This window comes from Cinclus cinclus, chromosome 13, assembly GCF_963662255.1.
Source record: "Cinclus cinclus chromosome 13, bCinCin1.1, whole genome shotgun sequence".
NCBI lineage: Eukaryota > Metazoa > Chordata > Aves > Passeriformes > Cinclidae > Cinclus > Cinclus cinclus.
The window spans coordinates 11,837,162-11,861,107 of record NC_085058.1 but is presented as its reverse complement, the minus strand read 5'-3'; the positions used below and the strand labels follow the sequence as shown (position 1 = coordinate 11,861,107).

The window sequence follows — 23,946 nt, the reverse complement described above, 5'->3', positions numbered from 1 at the left end:
GTACACAAGATGTCACCTCAAAATTGCAAATACAGGGAGGGGAAGCTACACTTTGGGATCAGAGAGACAGGGCTTGATAGGATGACAGCTCCGGAATAGTGTTCAGTCATTGCTGCTCTTTCAGAGGGTTCTGGCCATCAGTCCTAGGCTGATACTGAACCTGACAGCCCAGGCCCTGAAACATTTCTCTCCCAGTTTTGTTTCAACAATGCAAAATGTTTGTGCTCACATTCTCCCCAAAACTGTTCCAAGTCATACAACTGCTACTGTGAAGCATGGCTCTCATAGTTGTCATCCTTCAGGAAAACATACCAATAACAAAATTCTAGTCTGTTATTTTGGAGATTATAATAACCACTAGGTAATCAGAGGAATACCTGTAATAACATTGTTTACAGAGCTGTTATTACTTGCCTTTGACCTACCTAATGCAGCTTTGTACAAAATACAAAGACCAGTATTGGAGTAACCGTTTCTTCCTATGTTGTCACCTGTAGACTGGTTTTTCTGGGCATGCTCAGCCAGAAGGCGGCACTAGAGAACAAATCCAAACACCTTGGGGCTGCCACTGGTTACCCAGGGCATAGAAACCTTAAATCCAATCTTCAGCACGTTTCTCCTTCCTTGTTGGCAAGTGTCTATGTCTCCCAACAAGGATTTAGCATGTCATGTTACAGCTTTTGATTTATGCAGTAGCAGTAGACACAGAAAATGTTACTATGTGCTCACAGGCATGTGCCAATAAACGGGAAGAGTTCATGGTGTTAGCAGCAGCACTACACAAAAGCCAAACTTTCCATATTAATGACAATCTTTCATAGAGGTGAAGAATGCAGTCTGCATTTAGTCCATTAGCACTGTATATTAGTTTTCATTATTATGATCACAAAATAATAAGGTCTGATTTTTTGACAGGATTCACCAGAACTAAATTTAAGAGGGAGACACTGCATGTCTGATGTAGGCAAGTAAGGATACATTTCACATCTGTAAAGTACCTGGTTTCTATTTTACCCCACTTTGGAAGATGTAAATTTTTTTTAGCTAAATAATCTAATACATTCTACTAAAAAGCACACCAATTTCTACTGTTTAAAATTACTTATTTATTTAATACTGCTACACAAGAACATATGTGCTGATAAGAAAATATGTTCTAACCTGAGGCATGTTATAACGTAATCTACACTATTAGCATGTTTTAACAAGCTCTGGAGTGGGGTAAAGCTAATTGCACAGGCAGCTCCTCCCCAACACTTTTCTACATATGGCTGGGGTTTGCTCATACAAGCAAGATGAAAGATTGTATCACACGATTTTTTAATATAAGAAAAACAATAAAAGGGATTCTCTGAGTCCAGTCTGAACAGCAGTGAGTATGAGAGTCATCATTAATTTGTACTCATCCTAAGCTCTGACATCAGCAGACTTAGCCCTTCCATCTTGTCATAACTTTCTAGCATCACCCATCCTGACTAGAACACATATAGCAGGTCTGAAAAAGGAACACACAAGAGCATGGTGTTATTAAGTTCATCTTAGAGTTGTTGCAATCAATATTGATTTACTTTGGTATTAACCTTTCTGCACAATATAGAAGACCTAGCACTGTTCTCATTTCTCCCAGAACCTTTCACATGCCTGATCACCCACACACACTGCAAACTACAGGAGAAAGTATGAGTCTTTCATGTGCCCAGTACCAACCAACATTACTGCTAGGTGCTATGACACAATTCAGCTTCCTGGGCAAGAAATCAGAGAAGTATTTTAGAAGGCTGCATGGAGGCAGGCATTTCCATGTTTTCTAAACTTCCTTGTTTAGGCTGCAAGACCTCCCTGTTTTCTAAAGTCATTGATGGAAACTGCTTCAGCTCACGAGACATTTCCATTGGCAAAACTGAGTACCAGGCTAAAATGTAGTTGTTGAATCCCTTCACTCTCCAACAGTTAGGGGACAGGCCAGGATTGTGGCAGCACAGAGCATCTCCTCCATCTGTGTAACATCTGCACGGCACGACCGGCCTCTCCCCTTCTCCCAGCATGATGGCACCAGCACATCCACACATACCTGCCATCCCTGAGGTACGATGCTTGTATAACACAAGGTACACAGAAAACGCAGTCATCAACAAAAAAACCTGGAGTGTCCCCTATCACTCCAGTTTTCTCTGGACTGAAAATAAGATATTTTTATAGAGAGAGTTCCCACGCCAGATTGCACAGTGCAGTGAGCCAGTTTAACAGTCCACACAAACACTGGCATGCCCTACAGAATGTGATAGACCCCAGAGCCCGCTTTTAGTGACTTGGCCACGGTAACAAATCTCCCGGTCCCGAGACGAGGAGCCAGGCCCGGCGGGGCAGCAGCCCACGGAAGCTGGCACGGTACGGCAGGTAACCGCGCTCCCTCGGAGCGCTCTCCAGGACGGGCGGGTGCTGTTGGGCAGAGGTCACCCGCGTCTCCCTCCCCCCACACCGCCCCAGCTCCACGGCGGGTGTGGGTCCGCGTCCCCCGCCCGCCCCACAGGGCCCGCAGGACACTGCGGATCCACGGCCACCCGCACCCCGCGGCACGGATAGGGCCGTGCCAGTCCCCGCCCCCGCGGGGAGCGGAGGCCCGGCAGGAGGGAGGGAAGGAGGGACGCCGCCGAGTTCCGCCCTAGCAGCCATGGCCGCGTAGCGTTTCCTCGGCAGCCGCGCTCGGACATGGGCCTGCCCCGGGCCGGCGGGCGGAGGCAGCGAGTCCCCGCGGCGGTGAGTGCGCAGCCGGGGCGGCTCTGGGCCGGCGGGGAGCGAGGCCTGCGGGGCAGGGGGACTCCGGCAGCGACGGGAGGGGCGGGCGCCCTTGGAGGGATCCCCGGGCCCAGCCCCGCCGTGCGGGGGGGGGGGGGAGCGGCCCTCGAGGGGCTGTGGAGGGCGGCGGAGCCGGTCTGGGCCGCGCGGGGACAATCGGGCCTGGCCCGGCGGGGAGCCCGCGGTGTGACCTTGGGCAGCCCGCCGTCCCCTAGCCTTAGCCCGGCCAGGGTGAGGAGCGAGCGGGGCCGGGGGAGCCGCTGCTGAGCCCGAGAGCGGCCGGAGGAAGATGGCAGGGAAGCGGGGCTTCCCAGAGTGCCGCACTCCTGCGACCGGCGAGCTGCGGTGTCATGGAGATTGCCACAGCCCCGCCGGGCCGCCGCAGCGCTGTTGACCGCCCGGTTAGAAACTTGAAGGAGTTTTCTGCCTCCCTGTCACCTCCCCGTCTTCTTATCACCTGTGCTGTTTGCCTACGCCTTGCAAATGTTGTTTTTTCTATATAAGAAGTGTAACTATTTGTGGTTTTACTTAGAATAACTTTCAAACTTCCTGCAGAAAATACAGCGTATTTCTTCTTAAGAAACTTTATAGTGTCTTTCTTTCCCTTCAGTATCAGTGAAACTGTTGGATGGTTGTCAGTCAAAGGGTTTTCTCACTGTGTAGAGAGAGTCTTTGCGAGGCTGGCTAGTGCAGGTTGGTGCAGGTTTCGGCAGGATGCGTGGCTGGAGAGACCCGTGATGTGTTACTGCCCTGGTGACTGGTGGCAACCAGAAGAATGGTGAAAGTTTGGATACTTTCTTTGAGCAGCTTGCCATAAGAAGCCCCAATGGTTATAATCATTGGGTTGGGTTACAGGACCAAGGCCTGTAGTATTAGCAATACCAGAGCCTGGAAGAGAGCTAGAGGACTCACAAAACTAAACATGTTGTTTGATTGTGTAGTTCAATCATTGTAACAATCTCTAGACTCACGCTGATAATCTTAACAAAACCAACTCTTGTGTACTAAGTGCAGACATTAAAACTTAATTCTGAGACAACCGAGTAACTTACTGGTCATGAGAAATCCATTTCTCATTTGTTCAAGTTCTAGTGACAAAAAGAAGTGAATAATACTTTATTACATGCCTGAATTGGTGATGCACAGTACTTGGGTCAGTATTTCACAATGTGTTAAGTGTGTGCACTGCTTGTAGTGCAACTGCTTCTGTGCGTGGTTCCTTCTGTAGTCATTCCACTTACAGCTTACTCATATCCTTAGTACAACTGGCATGATAATTAAATGTTGAAAAACCTGTTACCAACAGGTATGTTTCCCTGTCAGGATAAAACTATCCATTCTAAGTATGTCAAATGCCCATAAACATATAAGCATGACTTCATTTATATTTTTGGGGTATTGGCCTGGTTTTCAGCACTCATAGGTATGAAAAAGGAGCCAGACATAATACTTCAGCTGGGGGGTAGAAAAGATCACAGGTTTTGAGTTTGATCTTAATTTAAGAAAAAAAACTTGACAAATCTGAAATAGGCTGTTTCTTCTTCCTCACAGGGTTGACTAACAGTAGATTTAGCTATTACAACTTCTCCAGTCCTTTGTAGTATTAATGGTTTTATGATCCAGTTTTCTTTTATGTTGACTAGTTCCAAACTGCCTTTTTGCAACTGGATTTTGCTGGATTCCTCCACTGGGACTTGGCCAGTTAGGAATCTGCTATCTGCAAAAAATTGTGTTCAAAATCAGATGGCAGTATTTATCAACGAAGGACCTGATTTGGACTCTGAAATCATAATCTTCTCAAAGCTTGCTCAAAAATGAAGGAAATAAACCATGTTCATGTGGGTATAAGGAAAAATTAAGGTAAAGCACGTCTTAAAATTTAGTAGAAGCTTAAGATATTTCAAAGGTCCTTATGAGCTGAGACTGAGCGTCAACTGTCAGTCAACAGTGGTCAGTCTGTAGTAACGAAAAACCAGTTAGGGGATTTGTGATGCATAAACCTGGAAATGTTAGTTACAGATCCAAAATTAAGATTCTGTATAGAAGAATGACTTAGAAACTCCAACTGAAATCTCATATCAACTTATGACAGATGCTGTGTGTATTTCAATTAAGGGTGTGGTTGAGAATTTTTTTTTTTTAAGTTTAGAAAATGTTATTCCTTACGCATTCTTACTCATTCTGCTGCGGCATACAGTATGAATTGTGGTGCTGTTGGAGGTCAAACAGTAATACCTCATTCATCAGATACTGTGGTTAGAAGCTCATGTTTTTAAAAAATGGTATAGAAATTTCTTTTAATCAGAAAATAAAAGTTCAGCAGTGAACTTGTATGGCAGTTTAAAGACCTGCGGTTATAACTTACCATAGGAAAATGTGGAAAGACAATTTTTCTTTCAGGCCAAAGCTCAGAGCTGACTTTTATTTACTAATGCTGCATTTATGTAGATGATGTTACAGAAGATATGCCCTTTTCAAGGTGTGTCAGCAACACTTGAGAATTTACTGACATCATTAAATGGTTCATCTTCTACATAATCTTGAGCTTTTTTTTCTCATATGCACACAGCACTCTAATGCTATGTGCATATCTTATTCAGACTGCGTATTTAGTTACAATATTCTGTCAGAACACAACCAAATGCTGCCACTTAAGCTTAAGAAAATACTGGTTGCATAACAGAGCGAACATTGAAGATATATTTGGAAAGGACTTAAAGCTTCAAAGGAAAAGTCTATTTACAGTTCCATGGAGAAAAAAAATAAGCCAGGTAAATACATGCTCTGAAGGTAGAATGAGACGAGTAATACTAAAAATGAGAGTGAAGCCTCTCTTTATGAGGTTGCTAAAAGTATCTTTGTTTTAGATTGAAAGGCTTTTATGCTGGAAAGGTCTTCTTTGGGGCAGGGGGTGTCTGTTTTGTTTCTACTGCATGCACTTCTAATGAATTATCTGCCTTGTTTTCAGCTCATAAGTATCTCCCTGAAAGTTACAATTGAACATATGATGCATCACATAGAAAAGAGAATATTTTAAGATGAGTGAGGTATGAGATGGGATATAGTTTTAATTTTATGTATTAAAGATAGTATTTGAGGGCTTTATTACTTATTTTATAGAATTATCTGAAAATTGATCTCCTAAGAGGGGATTTCAAACAAATTTTTCAGTTTTAAGAAGCTGATACCTAGTTGGAAATTAGCAAGTACAGCATCCATGTTCAAGGAGTAAGGTATTTTGCTAGGTGTTGTTTAGTCTGACCTTGGCGTATCAGACCTTAAGCCAAAGGTTTGTGTTAATTTATTGTCTTTGTTGGATTACCAGCTCCTAGAGCAACAATAGTCAACCTAGTAATACCCTGTGCAGTAATACTCCAAGGAGTACAGTAGCTATGAGCCTTGGGAATGGATCCCATTCCCACCTTAGCTTCTCATTCTTGACTGCACATGCCAACTGCTGCTCTTGTCCAAGCTGTGTAGCCTTTCTGCTTCTTCATCAGGCTGAATTGGCTCAATAAGGGGTTGGGGAAGTACCAGACCAGCATGATAAAGAGGGAGGGAAACTGGGACTCCCTCATTCAGTGGCAGTCTGCTACTGATCTGTTTGGTCAGGTGAAGCTTCTCTCTGAGGTCACTGGCTGTTTCTTTTGGTCACACTTATCATGCTGATGATATTGAGAGTGAAAGGGAAATTCTCTACCTTCATCTTGTCAAAAGCCATGTGGCTTTTCTCTATTAGGAAATAACTTCTTTGCTGATATCATTTGAGTGTCTTTCTTCTAATGAGTCCTCCTTAATTCCTTCAGCATCACATCTGAATGTCTCAGCACTTGCTTGTGAGGGAGCTCAGTTCCTCCCCTGCCACCCCCAAGGCTAAAACAGCTCACTGTGTACTAGATGCAAAGTTTTAGTTACCCTGTCTGCAGGAGACTTCATGGAGACTCCCTGTCTCAGATAACATGATGGAACAGTCCCTTGTGACCAAATTCTGTTTAACTATTTCATGGCTACCTGGAGAACACTTTCAAATGAAAGCACAAAGTCAATGGCACCAAGGAGTTGAAGACCTACAGAATGTCTAAGACCTTTCAGCTGGCTTTCATGACAGCAGCCTTCCTGTTCTCAGCTTATCTCTTAGGAAGATGTTAGAAGTCATTTTTCAAAGGGAGTAGTGTGTATTTGCAGAGTGCAGAGGAGTTAGCTAGTTTTTGATAGAGTATATTTGCTGGCATTTCAGTAGAATAAATTTGCTGTGTACGATGATTTTGAACATTCATGGGTCAGCATTTCATTTTTTTTCTGTTAGCATCATATTGCTGGATATTCTTGATCAATTACCTGAAGTGATTTCAAATAATTCTGTCAATTTAGGAGGATTAATTTATACTGTTTATTGTTCAGCTACTCTGTTTCCTAGCTCACATAAGGTGAGATAAATTAGGTAATAAACCTACACAGGTAACTATAACTACTGTACTAAAAGTAATTGGAATATAATTTGGCTCTTCCTATCCTTTTTTCCTCCTCCAGAAAAATATTGATAGAGACTTCTAAGAAACAGTAACATCCTAGAAGGCACTAAGTAACAATATTAACATGCCTGCTGTGGCCTCTGTACCTAAGGAGCTATACCTCTCTACTTCATTGAAAGATCTCAACAAGAAGACAGAAGTGAAACCTGAAAAGACCAGTACAAAAAGGTATATATGTTATATTTGGTTTTTAATTAATACTTAAAATATTTGTGGTTCCAGAACAAATTTGTTATGGATCTAAATTTCCTTCATTATTTCTGCTAGATATAAAATCTTCAATAGTCTTATGTATGGCTCTAAACTGTCACATTGGATATGCTTGCTGCCTTCAGAAGGTCACTTGGAATACTGCCAAAACATGACTTGGACAGAGCACAATGCCCATGAAAATCTGCCTACTTGGAGGAAAGGCTATATAAATGCAAATCTGTAAAAATTATAAAACCTTTAACAAGTGTTTGAATGCTTTGCCTCTAGCATGTTTTGACAATCAATTATTTAATTTTGTCTTACTATGACTTAGTTTTTCCTAGAAAAAAAGAGTTATTCTTAAAAGGGAAGAGTACTTTTTTCTAATATCTCACTATGATACTTAATTATGGAAGACTTTAGATAAGGCTGGTAAACTGCCTAGCAAAGATGAACATTATTTGAAGGAACGTGATTGCAATTCGTATTTAATGAAAGATTTATATGAATCAAATGCTTACTATATGGGTGAAGTCTGTAAACATTTAAGATGGCATCTGGTAATGTAAAGGTGCTTGAGGACAAGTCAACAATTATGTGCTTTACTTCTCTTCTTTGGTTTCAGTTATGTGCAGAGTGCCCTTAAGATTTTCAAGGCAGCAGAGGAAAGCAGACTGGATAGAGATGAAGAAAAAGCTTACATCCTGTATATGAAATATGTGGCTGTTTATAACCTTATTAGAAAGAGACCTGATTTTAAGCAGCAGCAGGTATAAAAGCTTTCTGACTGATCTCTTCTGCATTGGTCAAAGTATGAGAAGTACAGAGAATTACAGTAATGCACATTCAAAGGATCACATTGACATTAAGTTAACTGTCTCACTTTTGGTGCTATTTTTTCTTTCCTGTTTTTGGACAAGTCTGGTGTTAATTTTTGTACAGTTTTCTTTTAATGTATGAACTATATAAATTGTCAGATCTCTGAATATTTTTCCATGGAAAGGTATTCCCGTAATTTTTACCAGTCAGATTTTTTCAGTGAAATGGCCTTTCTAGCCTTTATTTATTACTGCTATAAAACAGATTTACTTAAAAACTCATAATTGAATGGAAAATACTTTGATTCAAACCAGTTCTTTTGTTGGCATTAATATCATTATAATATCAATTCTCCATATGTTAGTGACTCTTGACATGCATAGATGTAGGCATTGTTAAACTGTATATTTATGTGATGTGATGCTTGTCATTTTAGGATTATTTTCATTCAATTCTGGGACCTACAAACTTAAAAAAAGCTCTCGATGAAGCTGAAATACTGTCAGACAGCCTTAAACTCAGGTATGTAATACAGTTGATGACTAAGACATTGTTCCTTATACCTCGAGCCTGTACCTGTGCCAAGTGCAGGTCTTCATGCTATTTAGTAGTAAGCAATTGCACTTTAGTAAACCATAGGTACCTGAAACTCTTGAGAGCTTAAATTTATTCCGACAAGTCTTTTACTAGAGATAATTTTCACTGCCACAGACTCCAATAGCTTGTCATTTTATACACTGTGTGCTAATTCCTGGTAACTTAGGTTTGTTGACAGTGTCTCCTAGTTTTGTTTATTGACTAATAAAATGAAACCGCATGGTCTGCAGTACATATACAGTAGAGATGATCAAGAGCAATTTCCTCCTCAACCCTTTAATCATAAAGTCCTCTCAACCCAAATATATTAATGAATGTTCCTTGTAATTAGATATGTTAAAAAGTTCCCCTAGTCTGGATGTAGTTTATGCTCAGAAGTGCCAGGTTTTGATTCTTTATCCACACCTTTCCTCTGCCACTTGCAGCCATATATATGGAATGCACAGTTCTGCCATTATGTAAATGAGCAGATGCTAATAGAATTTTGGATACTTGATTGACAGCTGTCAAGTTACATCTCGTGCCACATGCCATGAGAAGGTGTTAGTAAGAAGTTGTAAGGTGGGGGTCTATCTTTAGGCAACAGTTAGCGTAGTAGTTCTTGCTTCCAGCCTTCTCTGCTTCTTGCATCCTTAGTGATTCTTTCTCACTCTCTGCAGCTGGGCACATTTCCCTTCACAAGTGGCATGTTCCACCCCTCTCCTCCTATTCTTGTGAAAGTGTGTTTTATGCCCTCCAAAGTGCTAACTCTATTAAGTTAGTTTAGGTTAACCACGAGTGTAGTTACACGTATGAGCAGAAGGACTTCGCAAAGATGTCTCATGACACTGTGTGTGAAACAAATCTTTAGATTTTCTTTGTTTAGGTGAGTCTTACAATTCAATAGAGCTACAAATTCACTCTAAGTAAACATTGATAGAGAAACCCAAAATGTAGAGACTTTTTTGTTTAAATAACTTGTCTTTTTATGAAAGGAACAAAGTTTTAAAGTTGATGCAGTAACTTTTAACTACTCTGGCAATATGTGTAAATATTTAAAATTAACAGAAATGAAATATGACTCCTGTGTAACTACAGAAGTAGTTTCAAGGAAATTATTTGTATAATTTCTTCCCCAGGCAGTAGGCCAGCAAATAGTTTGAATGTTAATTGTTAACTAAAAGTGGAGCTGCTGAAACCTGTATGGGGCAGGAATGCTTACATGAATGACCTACTATGTACTTCAGAAGTATAAATGGGAAATTGATGGGTAAATACTTCATACTGACCAAATTAAACTAAGATCTGAAATGTGTCTTAGTGTTATTAATTCTATAGGGGAACAAAATGCTCAGTTCTAACTTACAATGCCTGTGCCAAATCAAGAAGCCTTTTTAAAAAATAAAAATTATGGACTTGCTGCCTCCTTCCCCTTAGTGGGCAATTAGACTTGAAGGTGTAGTTTCATTGAATGATCTAGGTTATTAACTCAGTACTTTCGAACTCAAATACAGCTGTATTGTCATTATTATATTAACCCTCCTTACGCAACATCTGTTTAAAATGAGCACTTACACAGTTCTGTGTTCATGTTTTACTTCTTGTCATCCAAACTGTTAGGTCAAACATTCTTTTTTTGTTTTATGATGCTAGTAACCCTTAAACTTCTCAGCTGTATTAAATGTAAGTGAATACTATTGCACAATGATGTGACTGTACAAACCTCCAGTGGGTGATCTGAAAACTGTAGTTTGGAGGTCACTGGCATACAATACCATGATTGTCCTTCCAGTGGTGAAAGGCTGGGAGGGTAATTTTCAAGTCTGAGGCTTTATGAAAAGGACAGCTATATGCAAGACCTCATCCCCCAAAACTCCTGAGTGAACACAGTTTTTGCATTGGCTTCCCTGTGGGCCCAGTGTTTGAGACAGCCACCAGGTACACAGGTGAGCACATCATGGAGGCAACTTACATTCTGAAGGTGATTACTGTATAAGAAATTCTGATTCAGCTTCTCAGAAAAAGCAAATTTAGATAATTCCTCACTGGCTCCATTGTAAAATGAAATAAAATACTTTGGATGACTGTTGTAATATATTGGAGTTTACTCGTAAGTCACCCATACCTACCCTTTTCTGTGGAAAGTGAAAAACATTCAGAGATACCATAGCTAAACATGACCTCACGTTTAAAGAGAAAAATAGCTTTATAATCAGTGGCTATGTAATAGGACTCAAACCAAGATTTAACAATAAGAAAACCAACCCAGAAGTGGGAGAAATAAGACCACATAGTTAGGAAGCAAAATGGAATTTGGAAGCAAAAATGAGTTTGTTGTAGTACAGAAGCTGACAATACTTTAACTTTTTAAAACTCTAAATACTTCTTTTAAAATTTTTGGCTGAAGACTTAGTGATTTTGATATTAATAATCCATGGTTAGACAAAAACACAATATTAAAAAAGAGCACTTTTTTCCCCCCAATAGATATGAGGAAGCTGAAGTTCGAAAGAAACTTGAGGAGAGGGACAGACAAGAGCTGCAGAAAAAGCAAGAACCAAAAGATGATGGAAAGAGCTCAGCCAAAAACTCCTCAGAAAGTGCTGTGGATTCCAAAGGAAAAAGCCAAAGGGTAAGTGAAGATGTTGTACAAACTCTAATTCAGTCTGAATGTATAGTTTCAGTCTAGAATTTGATCTCTACTAGTAGCTATTTCCAGTTCAGCATCAAGGTAGGGGTTTTTTCGATTAACTCCCACTCTTCATAATGCTGCCAAGTCTTATATAAGCTAGACTGAGTTTATGGTAAAGTCAAATTCTGTTTCATGCTAGAATTAGTGCAAGAATCACATGCAAGAAACCCAAGGTAATGGTGAAACTGATTTTAAGGATAACATGTCTCCATTTTATGGGAAGCTTGACTTTATAGCACTTGTGTGGAAACACTTAATTCTCAACAAATACTTCAAGAATTTCTTCTGGTAAATGATTGTTTCCTAGGCTGTATTACCTTTTAATTGTTTTCTGTCTAGGCAGGGCAGCAACCTTAGTATCTTTTGCATACATTTGTCAGCACATCTTCAGAAGCAGCTCCCTTGTGCTGTGTTTCATCCTGTGGCTGAACTGTCTGACCAGATTCCGTCAGTCTCTGAGAGAGTCATTGTCTGTTGTCCACCTTAGTTCTGAGTATTACATACTAAACTTTTTTTTTTCCCCACCTTATAATACAGACTAATGGTGAGACAAAGCATTCACTGGAAAGAAAGGATCAGTCTGATAGCCTGAGTGGTAAGAGATGCAACGCTCACACAAATGTGAAAAAGGTTTCTGTATGACTGTGCACTAATCACCTCACAGCTGCAGTTTTTCTCAGGAGTTATTTCACAGTTAAAATATTTTGATGAAATTATATTATCCTGCATTTCAGTTATAACAAATCAGTAATTAATTACACTCTGTATTAAAGCCTTCACTACTTCTCAAACTTAGAAAGCTGTAGTTAGTTTTTCAACTGTTCAGTAGTTAAAGCTGAACTAGTCCTGAAGTGGTCAGGTTAGAAAGAAAACGGCTCTACAGCTGATAGGCAAGGCTGACAGCTTACTCAATTAAATACAAAGTTTTTTGTTTCCCTCACAACCTTCTGCTTTTTTTTCTTGTAATGAGTACGTGAAAATGTTCTATAGAGTTCTTAAGAGGAACATCTGCAGCATGTAGTCCAAAAATACTTGCCTATATAGCTTGATTTAAATGATGAGACCACAGTAACAGATCAGGTACTGATCACTACAGCAGTGGGAGCAAAAGATCCACACTGTAATGTCTCACTTTTGTGCTTTGTAGGACATTTTAGTTCTATATTATCTGTTTGAAGTCTTGATTACACCAGTCAGATGCCATAGCCATTCATAGCTATCTTCATGTATAATGTAGCTTCTTACATGTAATTGCTTCTCTTTCAAGGAGCAGTCACACCTGAGAAACTGTTTGCAATGATGTCAGACAAAAATATTGAATTACTTATAATGGATGCTCGAAGATTGAAGGATTATCAGGAATCCTGTATTCCTAAATCCATCAGCGTCCCAGAAGAAGCTATCCGTCCTGGGTAAGACAGGATGTTAAATGAGAGTGAAATATTTAATTTTCTAAAGAATCACATGCTTTTAAAGCTTGTACACCTAGTGTCAGAATCTCTGCTGTGTACCAGTGGGTGACATGTATCTGCACAGCTCTGTTCTTGCATGTACTGACCAAGACAATGAATAATTTATCCAAGCACATAAACATCTGTGGATTATGTATTTTTGGACAAAATGTTACTTGTACATGAATCAGTAAGTGCATGTTAATACATTCCAGAGATACTGCTAATCTGATTGAAGCTAGACTCCCAGAGGATTCTAGAGATGCATGGAAGAGGAGAGGACAGTTCCATTATGTTATACTGCTAGACTGGTTTAGTTCTGCTGAAGACTTAAAGCTGGGAACAACTCTTCAGAGTCTGAAAGATGCACTTTTTAAGGTTGGCAAATTCCATCTTTTAATTCATTAATTAATTCATCTTAGTAAATAAGGTCTTGAAGCACTTGCATTTACAGAGTATATGGAGGCCTTACTGACACTTCAGTTGGTTGAGTTTTCAGTGCCTGCTTGTTTTGATAGCAGAAGTGCAGTTTGAAATTTCACAGTCTGCTCTAGTAGAGGACAGTATAATTTATTAAACAGGTGAACTGCAGAATGACTCAACTCACCTCCTCAACAAGCAGCTCATCAACTTGGAGTTCTTTGCTGACAGAGTTATTAGGGAAAGTACTTTTAGTCCTGTTGACCAGGAACAGTCACCCTCTCTCCTCTACTAGCAACAGTAATTCCTTATCCCTGGGAACTAGCTGGCCACCTACTTTGCAGTCCCATCAGCCAGGCACTTCCTACAGTGGAGGGGCTGCAATGAAGGAGGCTTCAGAAATACCTTCAGCATGGTTAACTTTTCTGCATTATTAAGTATAACCTTTAGGTAAACATTAGTTTGAGTTTCACCAGTGCAGGAAGCTCGTAGACTCCACAGTAAGCAGATGCCCAACATTTTTGAGTCAAACTCTCTATGGCTGTATTGTCCCTTCTCTTTATAGCGGTGGCTCTTGTGAAAGACTGCAAATCTTTCTGTTATCTTGACATTTAGGACTGGGGTTCAGAGATAGTTCAGGCAGTTCTCCCTCTTTATTGCTTTACAGACTATTCTCTAAACTGTCTGTGTCTTGTTCATGTACTAATACTAAGGACATCAGGAGGAGGGCAGTCTGAAACCTGAACTCTCAAGGAGGTTCAGAAAGTCAGTGTTATGCTTTCTAAATCACTAATCCCTCAGCAAACATACCAGATAAGAAAGCGAAGCAAATACTGTAATAAAAATACTTTTCTGCGTGGAGGATTGTTATGTGAAGTAGCTGTAAGTGATTCTTTCTGTACTGGAAATATTCACACCCTGTTGTAGACAGAGCCAGGAACCCAACTGTGCTGGGCATTCTCCAAACACAGAGAGGATCCCTATTTTTGAAACCTCTTTACTTCTTGTTTAAAAATCTCAAAAACAATCTCTCAATTTAATGATTAAGCACAGAAACTTCAACAACACTATTAAGCTGTAAAAGTTCCCTTTCTATTTTGAAATCACCTTAAATAACTTTAAACCTTTTTTCCATACAGTGGGAAAGCAAAACCATTCTGCAGAATGAACCTTTAATTCTAGAGGGAGGTTATGAAAACTGGCTCCTTTGTTTTCCCCAGTATACAACAAATGCTAGAGTAACTCCACCCCAGCATGGCAGGACTGAAGCAGTGACTGTTTCTTGTAAGTATAGAGGATGATACCCACCAAGCATTTGTAGTTACTGGATGAGTCTTTCATTCATTCAGGTGTTTTTAGGAAAGTCTTGTTCTGCCTAAAAACTTAATTTTGGGTTGGAATGGGGGATTTATTTTGCTTTTGTGATTTTGAGAGTTCTCTTACGGTTCCCTCCTGTCCCCTTCCCTGTAGTGGATTTTACATATCCATCTCTGGAAGAGCCAGCTCCTGTGCCAGCTGTCGTTGCTGAAAATGAAGAAATCGGAGATAATTTGGAAGAGCGACTAAAATCACTTAACAGACCAAACATACAGGATGCTGCTGTTCCAAAATCTGACACTTCCTTCGTAGTTAATCCAGTGTCAGTTACAAGAAGTATCCCTGAGGTAAGCTTTTTGACCTGTTCCTTTTTTTCCAGTTAGTATGTGGTTAATGTGTTAGAGACCCACCAGACCCAGAACTCTAAATCCACAAGCAAACATACTCAATGCATTTGTTTAAGCCTTTTACATGAGGATGTTGGTACAGAGACTCTTGTTGGTCCTTGAGGCTGTAGTAACTGATCTACAGATTTCTGTGAAACTAAATACACTTAACAAAATAACAGAACCTTTCATAAATGCTTTTATGTGAACACATGAGAAATTCAAGGTCAGCAATTGATCACTAGTTCAGAAAGTTTATAAGCAAACTTTCTACTAAAAGCACATAGTATGTATGAAGTACAGAGAGGACAGTTAAGCCATGGCTTACCTTGGCTATTCCACAGGTCTGATTTCCAGCCACTGTATCTTCCTTCAAATAATAAAACATTTAGGTGTTTTGTTATTTTGGGCCCAGTAATGAAAGTATAGGAATTTATTTCTTCCTTCTATGTGAATAAAACCACCTTTGCAGAGTTCTTATACTAAAATGATACTTTCCTTGGGAGACAAGGCTAAAAGCTCTTCACTTTCAATGTTCTAGATACAGCCTTTAATACAGATTTCATTTAAGAGACCCTATACTATAAAATTCAAAGACCTTATTTTTAGTTTGTCCCTGAACCAGAATAGCTTTTTACTTCTTCAGAACATTGACTCCAGCATCAAAAACAACCTACTAGCAGCATCTGATCATAAGCTGTTCTTAAATACCACTTCCCGTCAAGCAGATCTGCCTTAAACATGTGCTTGGTCACATGATTGAGAGAGCCAAGGCCAAATTAGGCTGCCTGATTGCCCTAAAATGTTCACCTTTGAAAGCTCAGAAATAGAGGGTTGTGGTAATCAGTGCATAATGTTTTCCTTAGGTTTCTTTAGGGTGATTGTTAGTTCACACCTGGAATGAACACCTAATTTCACTAACAAAGCAATTTGAATGGGCAGAGGTAATGATATTGAAAGATCACTCTCTCTGACAGAAGTTAACTTGATACCATCTTTATTCTCTTACAAATCTCACTCAGGAAGAGCTCGGCTGAGAGTAGTAGCAGCTGTAGTGAATTGTAGTACATTCTCTGTTCTGCATCTGTGTTCCAGGTGGATCGTTCTAAAAAGCCTTCACTAAAAATCCTTGGTGATAACAGAGCAAAATCTCCAAGTACAGTCAGTGATAGCCAGTCTGGTGAGAATGGAAGAATAGTTCCAGACCGCTCCACAAAGCCCATGCGTGATGGAAGGAGCACTCTGACAGAAGAAGAAAAAAGTCGGGTCCATGCAGAAACTGCTGCTTTGTTAGAGAAAAACAGGCGGGAGAAGGAACTGCGGGAGAGGCAACAACAGGAACAGAAAGAGAAGCTCAGGAGAGAGAAAGAAGAACAGGAACGAAAAGAAAAAGAACAAGAACTAAAGGCAAAAGAGGAACAGAAGGAAAAGGAGCACAAAGAAAAGCTACAGCAATCAAAAGAGGACAGAGAGCAGAAAGAGAGGGATGAACGAATAAAAAGAGAACAAGAGGAAAAGGAACAAGAAAGAACACATAGAGAAGTAGTAGAAGCAAAAAAGCAAAATAAAAATGAATCAGAAAACATTAGTGCAAAAAGGATTGAGATTGATAAAACATCCATGGATGAAAGAGAAAAGGGAACTCGAACACCAGAAACACAGAAACGGGCACTGGGTGATGCATCTCAGACCTTTGTGACTGTTCCAGGCAAGGTTAGTGAAAAAGAAAATCATCATCAAATGTGAGGTACTTACACACTTAAATCCTTCTGAATAGTCTAGTATTAATCTAGCAATTTGAAGTACATAATTGCATGTTTATTTAGACCTCTTTTAACATAAAAGTAGAGGAGAGAGTTAAAACCAAGACACAAACATTAATTTTTTTTTCCCAAGACAAGCTTGCTTCTTTCTTGTAGGTGGGCAGCATGAAATCCCCACAGGATAATAAAACTTCCCACTCACATGGAGCTAGAAGGGATGATGGTTCATAGACTGCAACCCTCTGTTTCAAAAACAGAAGCCTGGTGGTATTTTATTTCTTGTACCAGCTTGGTACTGTATGTGATGTTAGGGACACAATGGTGTCATAAGGAACCCTTTAGTGCCCCCAGCTGTAGAGATACTGACAGAACAGGATTTTGTTGCCTGGCACAGGAAGTAAAGCAACACCCTCACCAAGGATTTTTGCTGAAAACTAACCAGTTCCAAACCTTGGAGGGAAGGGAGGAGTGTCACAGTTCTTTATGTCCTCAGTCTTGAAAAAAAACTGCAAAATTTCTCAATGTACAAATCATCTGATCATAAAACAGGAGCCACTTGCAAAACTAACCATGGAACAGATGTCTTTCAAAACACTTCTCAAGAACATACATTAGGATATTTTTCTCTGCTTTTGCAATTGTAGTTGTGCTTTGATCAAATTCTGATGCTTGTTTAATCCAAATGCACAAGAAAGCAAAAATAAATTCGGCACAATCATTCATGAGCTTTTGACTGACAGAGCAACTGCACATAATCCCAAAAATGACAGCCTATGATCAACCAAGTTCATGTTGGCTTCACAGTTTGTCTTTCCAAGGAGAAGTTTGACCAGTGAGAAGTAAAAGGGAAAAGAGCCAGAAATTTAACAACAAATTGTCAACCCCACAGCTTTTAGGGTGGAAAGTAGCATAGGTGGAACTTCTTCACTTTATTTCTGAGCTGTTGAAACTACAGAACAAACTAGAATAACCCATTCGATTTCAAAAACTGTTCCAGTGAATTGCCTCTAGTATATAGAAAGAATTAAAATTACTTGCTTTAACCACTGTGTTGTGGTACGTGCTTTAACAACCAAAAAAGAAAGTATAACTCTGCTTATCAGCATTCTTTACTGACATGAAAATTGAAGCTTTCTCTCAAAATCTTTTGCAGCAAACGGGGGTTAAAGGACAACCAGACAGTGGAGCTCAAAAGCCAGGACCTCTTAGAGAGGATTCTGAACAAGATACTGAAAAACTTAAAGTAAATACAAATGTATTGTATGTAGCCAAAATAATCAAGCACAGCTGCTTTATGATTATTATGTTAAATTCCACCACATTTCAATTTTGAAAGTCATCATCTTAAGAAAAGACTATGCCATGTTCACAGTGTTTCTTTGCTTTTTTTTTCATTTGTCATATTCATATGAAAAAATACTTGAAACTTTCATTAGAAGTCTTGATTTATTTCTGGAGGCATTACCAAGCATTCTCCATGCATCCATCCTCTCATGCATACATCTTCAAGTGCTACTTTAAGGGGAAAAAAGGTCAGCCTTATGTGTTTAACAGAAGCACATACTCCTACAATTTCCTGATTCTTCAGGGGAAAAATTGAATTTTGAGACTTTATTGCAACTGAATGTTTGGTTTGTTTTTTTGTTTTTTTTGAATGTGTCAAAAATGGGTTTTGTTTAGATTGAGCAATAGAGAACGCTAAGTAACCATTACAATAGATTGTATTTCCATCTATAACCAAGCAAGGATTTATTGTACTGTTTGTACTGAATCATGTTAACTCCATAGAGAAGTCACAGGCTGCTAGTTGCTCTGCATAGGTAACTGTACATACCTTACTTTTCTCTTTGTTTATTAGTCCCAGCGGGAGCCATTAATGAGAGCACGAAGTGAGGAAATGGGAAGGATAGTCCCAGGGCTGCCTGCAGGTTGGGTAAAGGTAACTCTTCTTCTGATATGAAAATCAAACTGTCTTGTGTAGTTTTGTCCTGTATTTCAGTTGTGTCTTATTTCTAAGTTAGATCTTGTTTCAATATTTTTTACTCCCCTTTAACTTCCACACTTCCTTACTTTCTGAAATGTAATATTATTTGTAATGAAACTAGGACAGTTCATCTGCTATTCCTGTTATTTGCTGTTTAATAGGCATTTTGGTGAAATTGCTCCCTTCTACTAAATTTATTCTATTGAATGTTGAGTCCAGTCATGACTTAATATCCCAATGTCTGAAAAACTCATGCTGTTCTTATAGGAATTTATTAAATAGGTAAGTTAATGATGGATTTTCACTTGGGGTTTGAAGCTATTTGGGTTTTTTCCCCCCAAGTTCCTGGATGACATCACTGGAACCTATCGTTACTATCACTCGCCAACAAACACCGTTCAGATGTACCCACCAGAAATGGCTCCTCCAGCCACTCCTCCATCAACCCCTCCAACTCGGAAAGCCAAGCCAAAGGTGACTGTTGAACGGGAGAGAGAACACTCCAAACTGAAGCGCTCCTACTCATCCCCAGATATAACCCAAGCCGTTCAGGAGGAAGACAAGAAAAGAATTCCTCTAACTCCTGCAGTCAATCGTGACAATAAGTATGTTTGATAAGCTGGATCACGACTCAAGCAGTATGACAGTACACAGGGCTTTCTTTGTGTTTAACCAACTGAAATTCAGTACTGTTTTCTAAGTGGGTTTGAAAGGATGCAAGAGTAATAGACTGAAATTTCATTGCTAAAAGTTCAGTGTATAGAGCGGTTATCTTTGAGAAATCAATATAATAGTTATGTATTAGCAGGAATTTCAGAGGTCACAATCTGTTAATTAGATGACAGTTTCTTTTTAAGTTCTGTTATTTGTATTAACATACTAAAAGACTATCTTCTGACAGTTTGTGAAATGCAAGTTTTCAGATTTTAAGCTGTATTAAACAGCTAATTCCTCATCTGTGAATTAAAGAAAAAAAGGGAAAAAAACCCATAAATCTCACAGTTGATGGTGCCTAAAACTCAGCCGCATTATAGGCCAGTGTATGTGGATTTCTCACTATTGCATTGGCTGGTTTTGAATACCCTAAATGGTATTTGGTGCCAGGATGGTCTGATCCCTGTGGGTGGTGGGGTGAAGTGTTGTATCTGTTAGTTTATGTGCACAGCTTTGTCAAGTTTGAGACTCCTAAAAAACAGTTTCTTGCTTGTAGACCTGCCTGTTACACTAAAGCAGAAATTTCCAGGCTCTCTGCGTCACAGATTCGGAATCTTAATCCTGTGTTTGGGGGATCAGGACCAGCTCTGACAGGACTTCGTAATCTAGGGAACACTTGCTACATGAATTCCATATTGCAGTGTCTGTGCAATGCACCTCACCTGGCTGAGTATTTCAACAGAAACTTGTATCAAGCTGATATTAACAGGTAACAGTCTCTCACCTGCCTTTATACTTGCCAGTTCAAGATCACTTAGTGGGGCTGTTTGGTTTTTTAAGTAGGAGACAAATGGTAACTTTTAGGCACCTTGATATTTTCAAAATTCATGTCTGTCATTAAATAGGTTTTACTGATAATTAAATTATGGTCACCACATTCATAAGATACGTGTGTACTGGAGTCTCCTAAAATCAAACTGAATATTTAAATAATTCACAAAACATGCCGAAAACAGCTGTACCTACCATCTGGAATAGGGAACCAAAGTGCAGTGCTGACATAGATTAAAGTTCAGCTCAGTCTAAAAGACAGTTTTCTTTGGTCTAAAGAAATTATTTTGAAATTGGGATCATGTCTTGAATTAAAAGCATTAATATTAAAATTCAGTTATTTGAATGACTCAGAATTTTTTTTGTCCTTTATTTTGTAGGTCAAATTTCCTGGGGCATAAAGGTGAAGTGGCTGAAGAATTTGGTGTAATAATGAAAGCTTTATGGGCAGGCCAGTATAAATATATCAGTCCAAAGGACTTCAAAATTACAATTGGGAAGATTAATGACCAATTTGCTGGATATAGCCAACAGGACTCCCAAGAATTGCTTCTCTTTCTAATGGATGGCTTGCATGAAGACTTAAATAAAGTAAGCAATACACTTCAAACAAATTATTTTGTTTTATATATTATATAAATATTATATATTTAGAAATTATATATGTCAGATCATCAAGATAAATAAGTTTTTAAATTTTCTTACTCAATAAGAAGATTGTGTTACTGCAACCTGGTGTAGAAAGAAATGAGTATTCAGAATTAAAGTAGGAATTCAGTATGAAATGGTATAAGATAGTGGGGGGAGTCACAGAAGAAGCCTCACTAGACTTAAATATTCTTGTGAATATTCAATCATATGCTTGCCTATAGATGAGACTTCTTACTTATATATATGTTAATATATCACTGTGGTATTTAAACTTCTGCTATCCAGGCTGACAACAGGAAAAGATACAAGGAAGAAAATAACGACCACCTTGATGACTCGAGTGCAGCAGAAATAGCCTGGCACAAACACAAACAGCTCAACGAGTCCATTATTGTGGCACTCTTCCAAGGCCAGTTCAAATCCACCGTGCAGTGTCTGACGTGTCACAAGAGGTCCCGAACCTTCGAGGCTTTCATGTATCTCTCGTTACCACTCGCATCCTCCAGCAAGTGCACTCTGCAGGTATGGGGAACTGGAGAGAAACAGCTCCTGGCGTGCAAACTTCCTTATGATACTGCTTCTGCTCACCCTCTGGTTGAAGAAGTTGGTCAGTGTTCTGCTTAATTTGCACTGACCTGAAACATGGACAGATTTGAATCTGCATTATTTTTTAAATCTTCTAAAATTTAAAGAAATAGGTCATCCCGTAAGAGTTTTAAATTAGAAGCGGGATGGAAATACTGAAGCTGCAAGAGCAGCATATTTATTACTTGCTTTAGTAGGTCACAATGTAAGTATTCTGTGGTTTTAAACAAAATATGGTCTGTATACTTTGAAGCAGGCTAATTAATATCTGCAGTAAAATTTGCTTCCACACATAGATTTCAGTCACTTTTCCTCAGTCACATTTCAATGTAGGATGCAGATAACTGATGCAGGTTAACAACAAATGGGAAACAAACATTTTTGTTATACTTCCATAAACACCTGCCATTCACAATCACTGTTTGTATTTTGTTTTAGGAATGCCTTAGATTATTCTCCAAAGAAGAAAAGCTGACTGATAACAATAGATTTTACTGTAGCCATTGCAAAACTCGAAGGGATTCTTCAAAAAAAATAGAAATTTGGAAATTACCACCCGTTCTTCTTGTGCACTTGAAACGGTAAGGAAATGGTGATTGGTGAATATTAATTAGGATGAAATGACCAGGCTTTGATGGAACTTGATTGTGCCAGCTGAGCATTCTTACTTAAAGAAGGTCACAGATATATTAACAGTTGTGATGTTGCAAGAATTTTATTTTCATCTGATGCTGTAATTCCCAAGGCACTTGAACAAGTGACCTCTTGTTATTTGTGCTAAGAAACACGTGGGCAAGCATTAACAGAACTGGGGATTTTAGCCAAGATCACATCGTGGTAAAAACAGGGAAAACAAACATGCTTAATACACTTGAATAGCTTGTGAACAACCTGTAACTTTCTTCATGATGCTTTTTAATTCTCTAGATTTTCCTATGATGGAAGATGGAAACAAAAGCTTCAAACTTCAGTAGATTTTCCACTGGAAACTCTTGACCTCTCACAGTACGTTATTGGTCCAAAGACTTCCTTGAAGAGATACAATCTGTTCTCAGTATCGGTGAGTAACCATGTCACATTTCATAATCCAGCTGCATTGTAATTGCAGACTTAAGTTGTGTTCTAAAAAGAACACAAAATTAGTAAAAATTTCACGTTGTAAATTATTTCCCTAACCAGGGAAGAAATGGCAGCTTTGAAGACCACTAATCCTTGCCTTGCATTCACAGAATCATTACGGTGGGCTGGACGGGGGGCACTACACAGCCTACTGCAAAAATGCTTCAAAACAGCGCTGGTTTAAGTTTGATGACCATGAAGTGTCTGAGATCTCGGCGTCCTCGGTGAAGTCCTCAGCTGCTTACATTCTCTTTTATACTTCCTATGAACAGCGAGCAGTAGATATGGCCACGTAAAGGAATGTGGGTTAAGGAAACTGGTTTTCTTTCTTCAAGAGTTAAGTAGGCCTGGGAATGCATATGAATATGCAAAACTAGAGCAGACATAGTGACTGGAGGAGTGGGAGGGCTGCAGCAGGGTGTCTGCCAGCAGGGCTCACTCAGGCCCATAGCAGTGCTTAACAATCAGAGACTGATGGGTAACGCTTGTGGTCATACTGCCATCCATGAAACCATTTACAAGCATACCTGCATTACTGTTTATTTAAAAAAGAACTATATTTTTAGTCTGCTCCAGAATTAAATTCTAGCTTAGTCATCTGAAATCTATTAACAAGTAGTCTAAAATGTCTTAAAATCCCAAGGTATATCTTGGTTTATTTTTTTTCTTTCACTGTTAATGGCCTTTTCACATTTCTAACCTTAAGCTTGATTCTACTGTGAATACTCTAGAACGATATAAACAGTTAGGAATGTAAGTGTACATATTGATTGCATACTTGCACATCAGAATTATGTATATAATAAAACGTTGTCCTTTTTGTGAGAATCTCTAAAACTCAGAGGATTGCATTTATTTGCCAGCTCAAAGTAATTGCAACACTACTTAATAAAAAAGCAGAGCCGTATTATTTTTTCTGTTAGCTTTTGTCAATATTTGTGCACTTCAGAGTTATTCTAAACGAACAAGAGTTCCCTTTTTAATTTTTTAATATAAATTTTCATGTACACATGCATTAAAAACCTTAATGAAGAAATTATTTAAAAATATACCCTGTTAAATGTATGTTTGGGTTTGGTTTTCATTATCAGCTTGTTATGTAATGATCAAGAATAACAGTCTGAATCATATTCACAGAGTTTAAAGGTTCTGCAGATTAAAAAAATAATATTGTTTTG

At 39.1% G+C, this 23,946-nt stretch overlaps 1 protein-coding gene across 2 annotated transcripts; it reads left to right on the top strand.

Moving 5' to 3' along the window:
* Positions 1-2,623: 2,623 nt before the first annotated feature.
* On the top strand, positions 2,624-23,676 carry USP8 (ubiquitin specific peptidase 8). Of its 2 annotated transcripts, XM_062501746.1 has the most exons (20): positions 2,624-2,757; positions 7,327-7,496; positions 8,146-8,290; positions 8,776-8,861; positions 11,403-11,547; positions 12,145-12,202; positions 12,875-13,019; positions 13,274-13,436; positions 14,618-14,762; positions 14,949-15,142; positions 16,277-16,894; positions 18,098-18,187; positions 18,803-18,883; positions 19,271-19,533; positions 20,139-20,351; positions 20,794-21,004; positions 21,350-21,586; positions 22,088-22,230; positions 22,577-22,709; positions 22,879-23,676. In XM_062501746.1, the coding sequence occupies exons 2-20, from the start codon at positions 7,393-7,395 to the stop codon at positions 23,062-23,064; spliced, it is 3,360 nt and encodes a 1,119-aa protein (XP_062357730.1). In that variant the 5' UTR covers positions 2,624-2,757; positions 7,327-7,392; the 3' UTR covers positions 23,065-23,676. The 2 variants fall into 2 exon arrangements, with proteins under 2 accessions (XP_062357730.1, XP_062357731.1); XM_062501747.1 differs by lacking the exon at positions 18,098-18,187.
* The last annotated feature ends 270 nt before the right edge of the window (positions 23,677-23,946 follow it).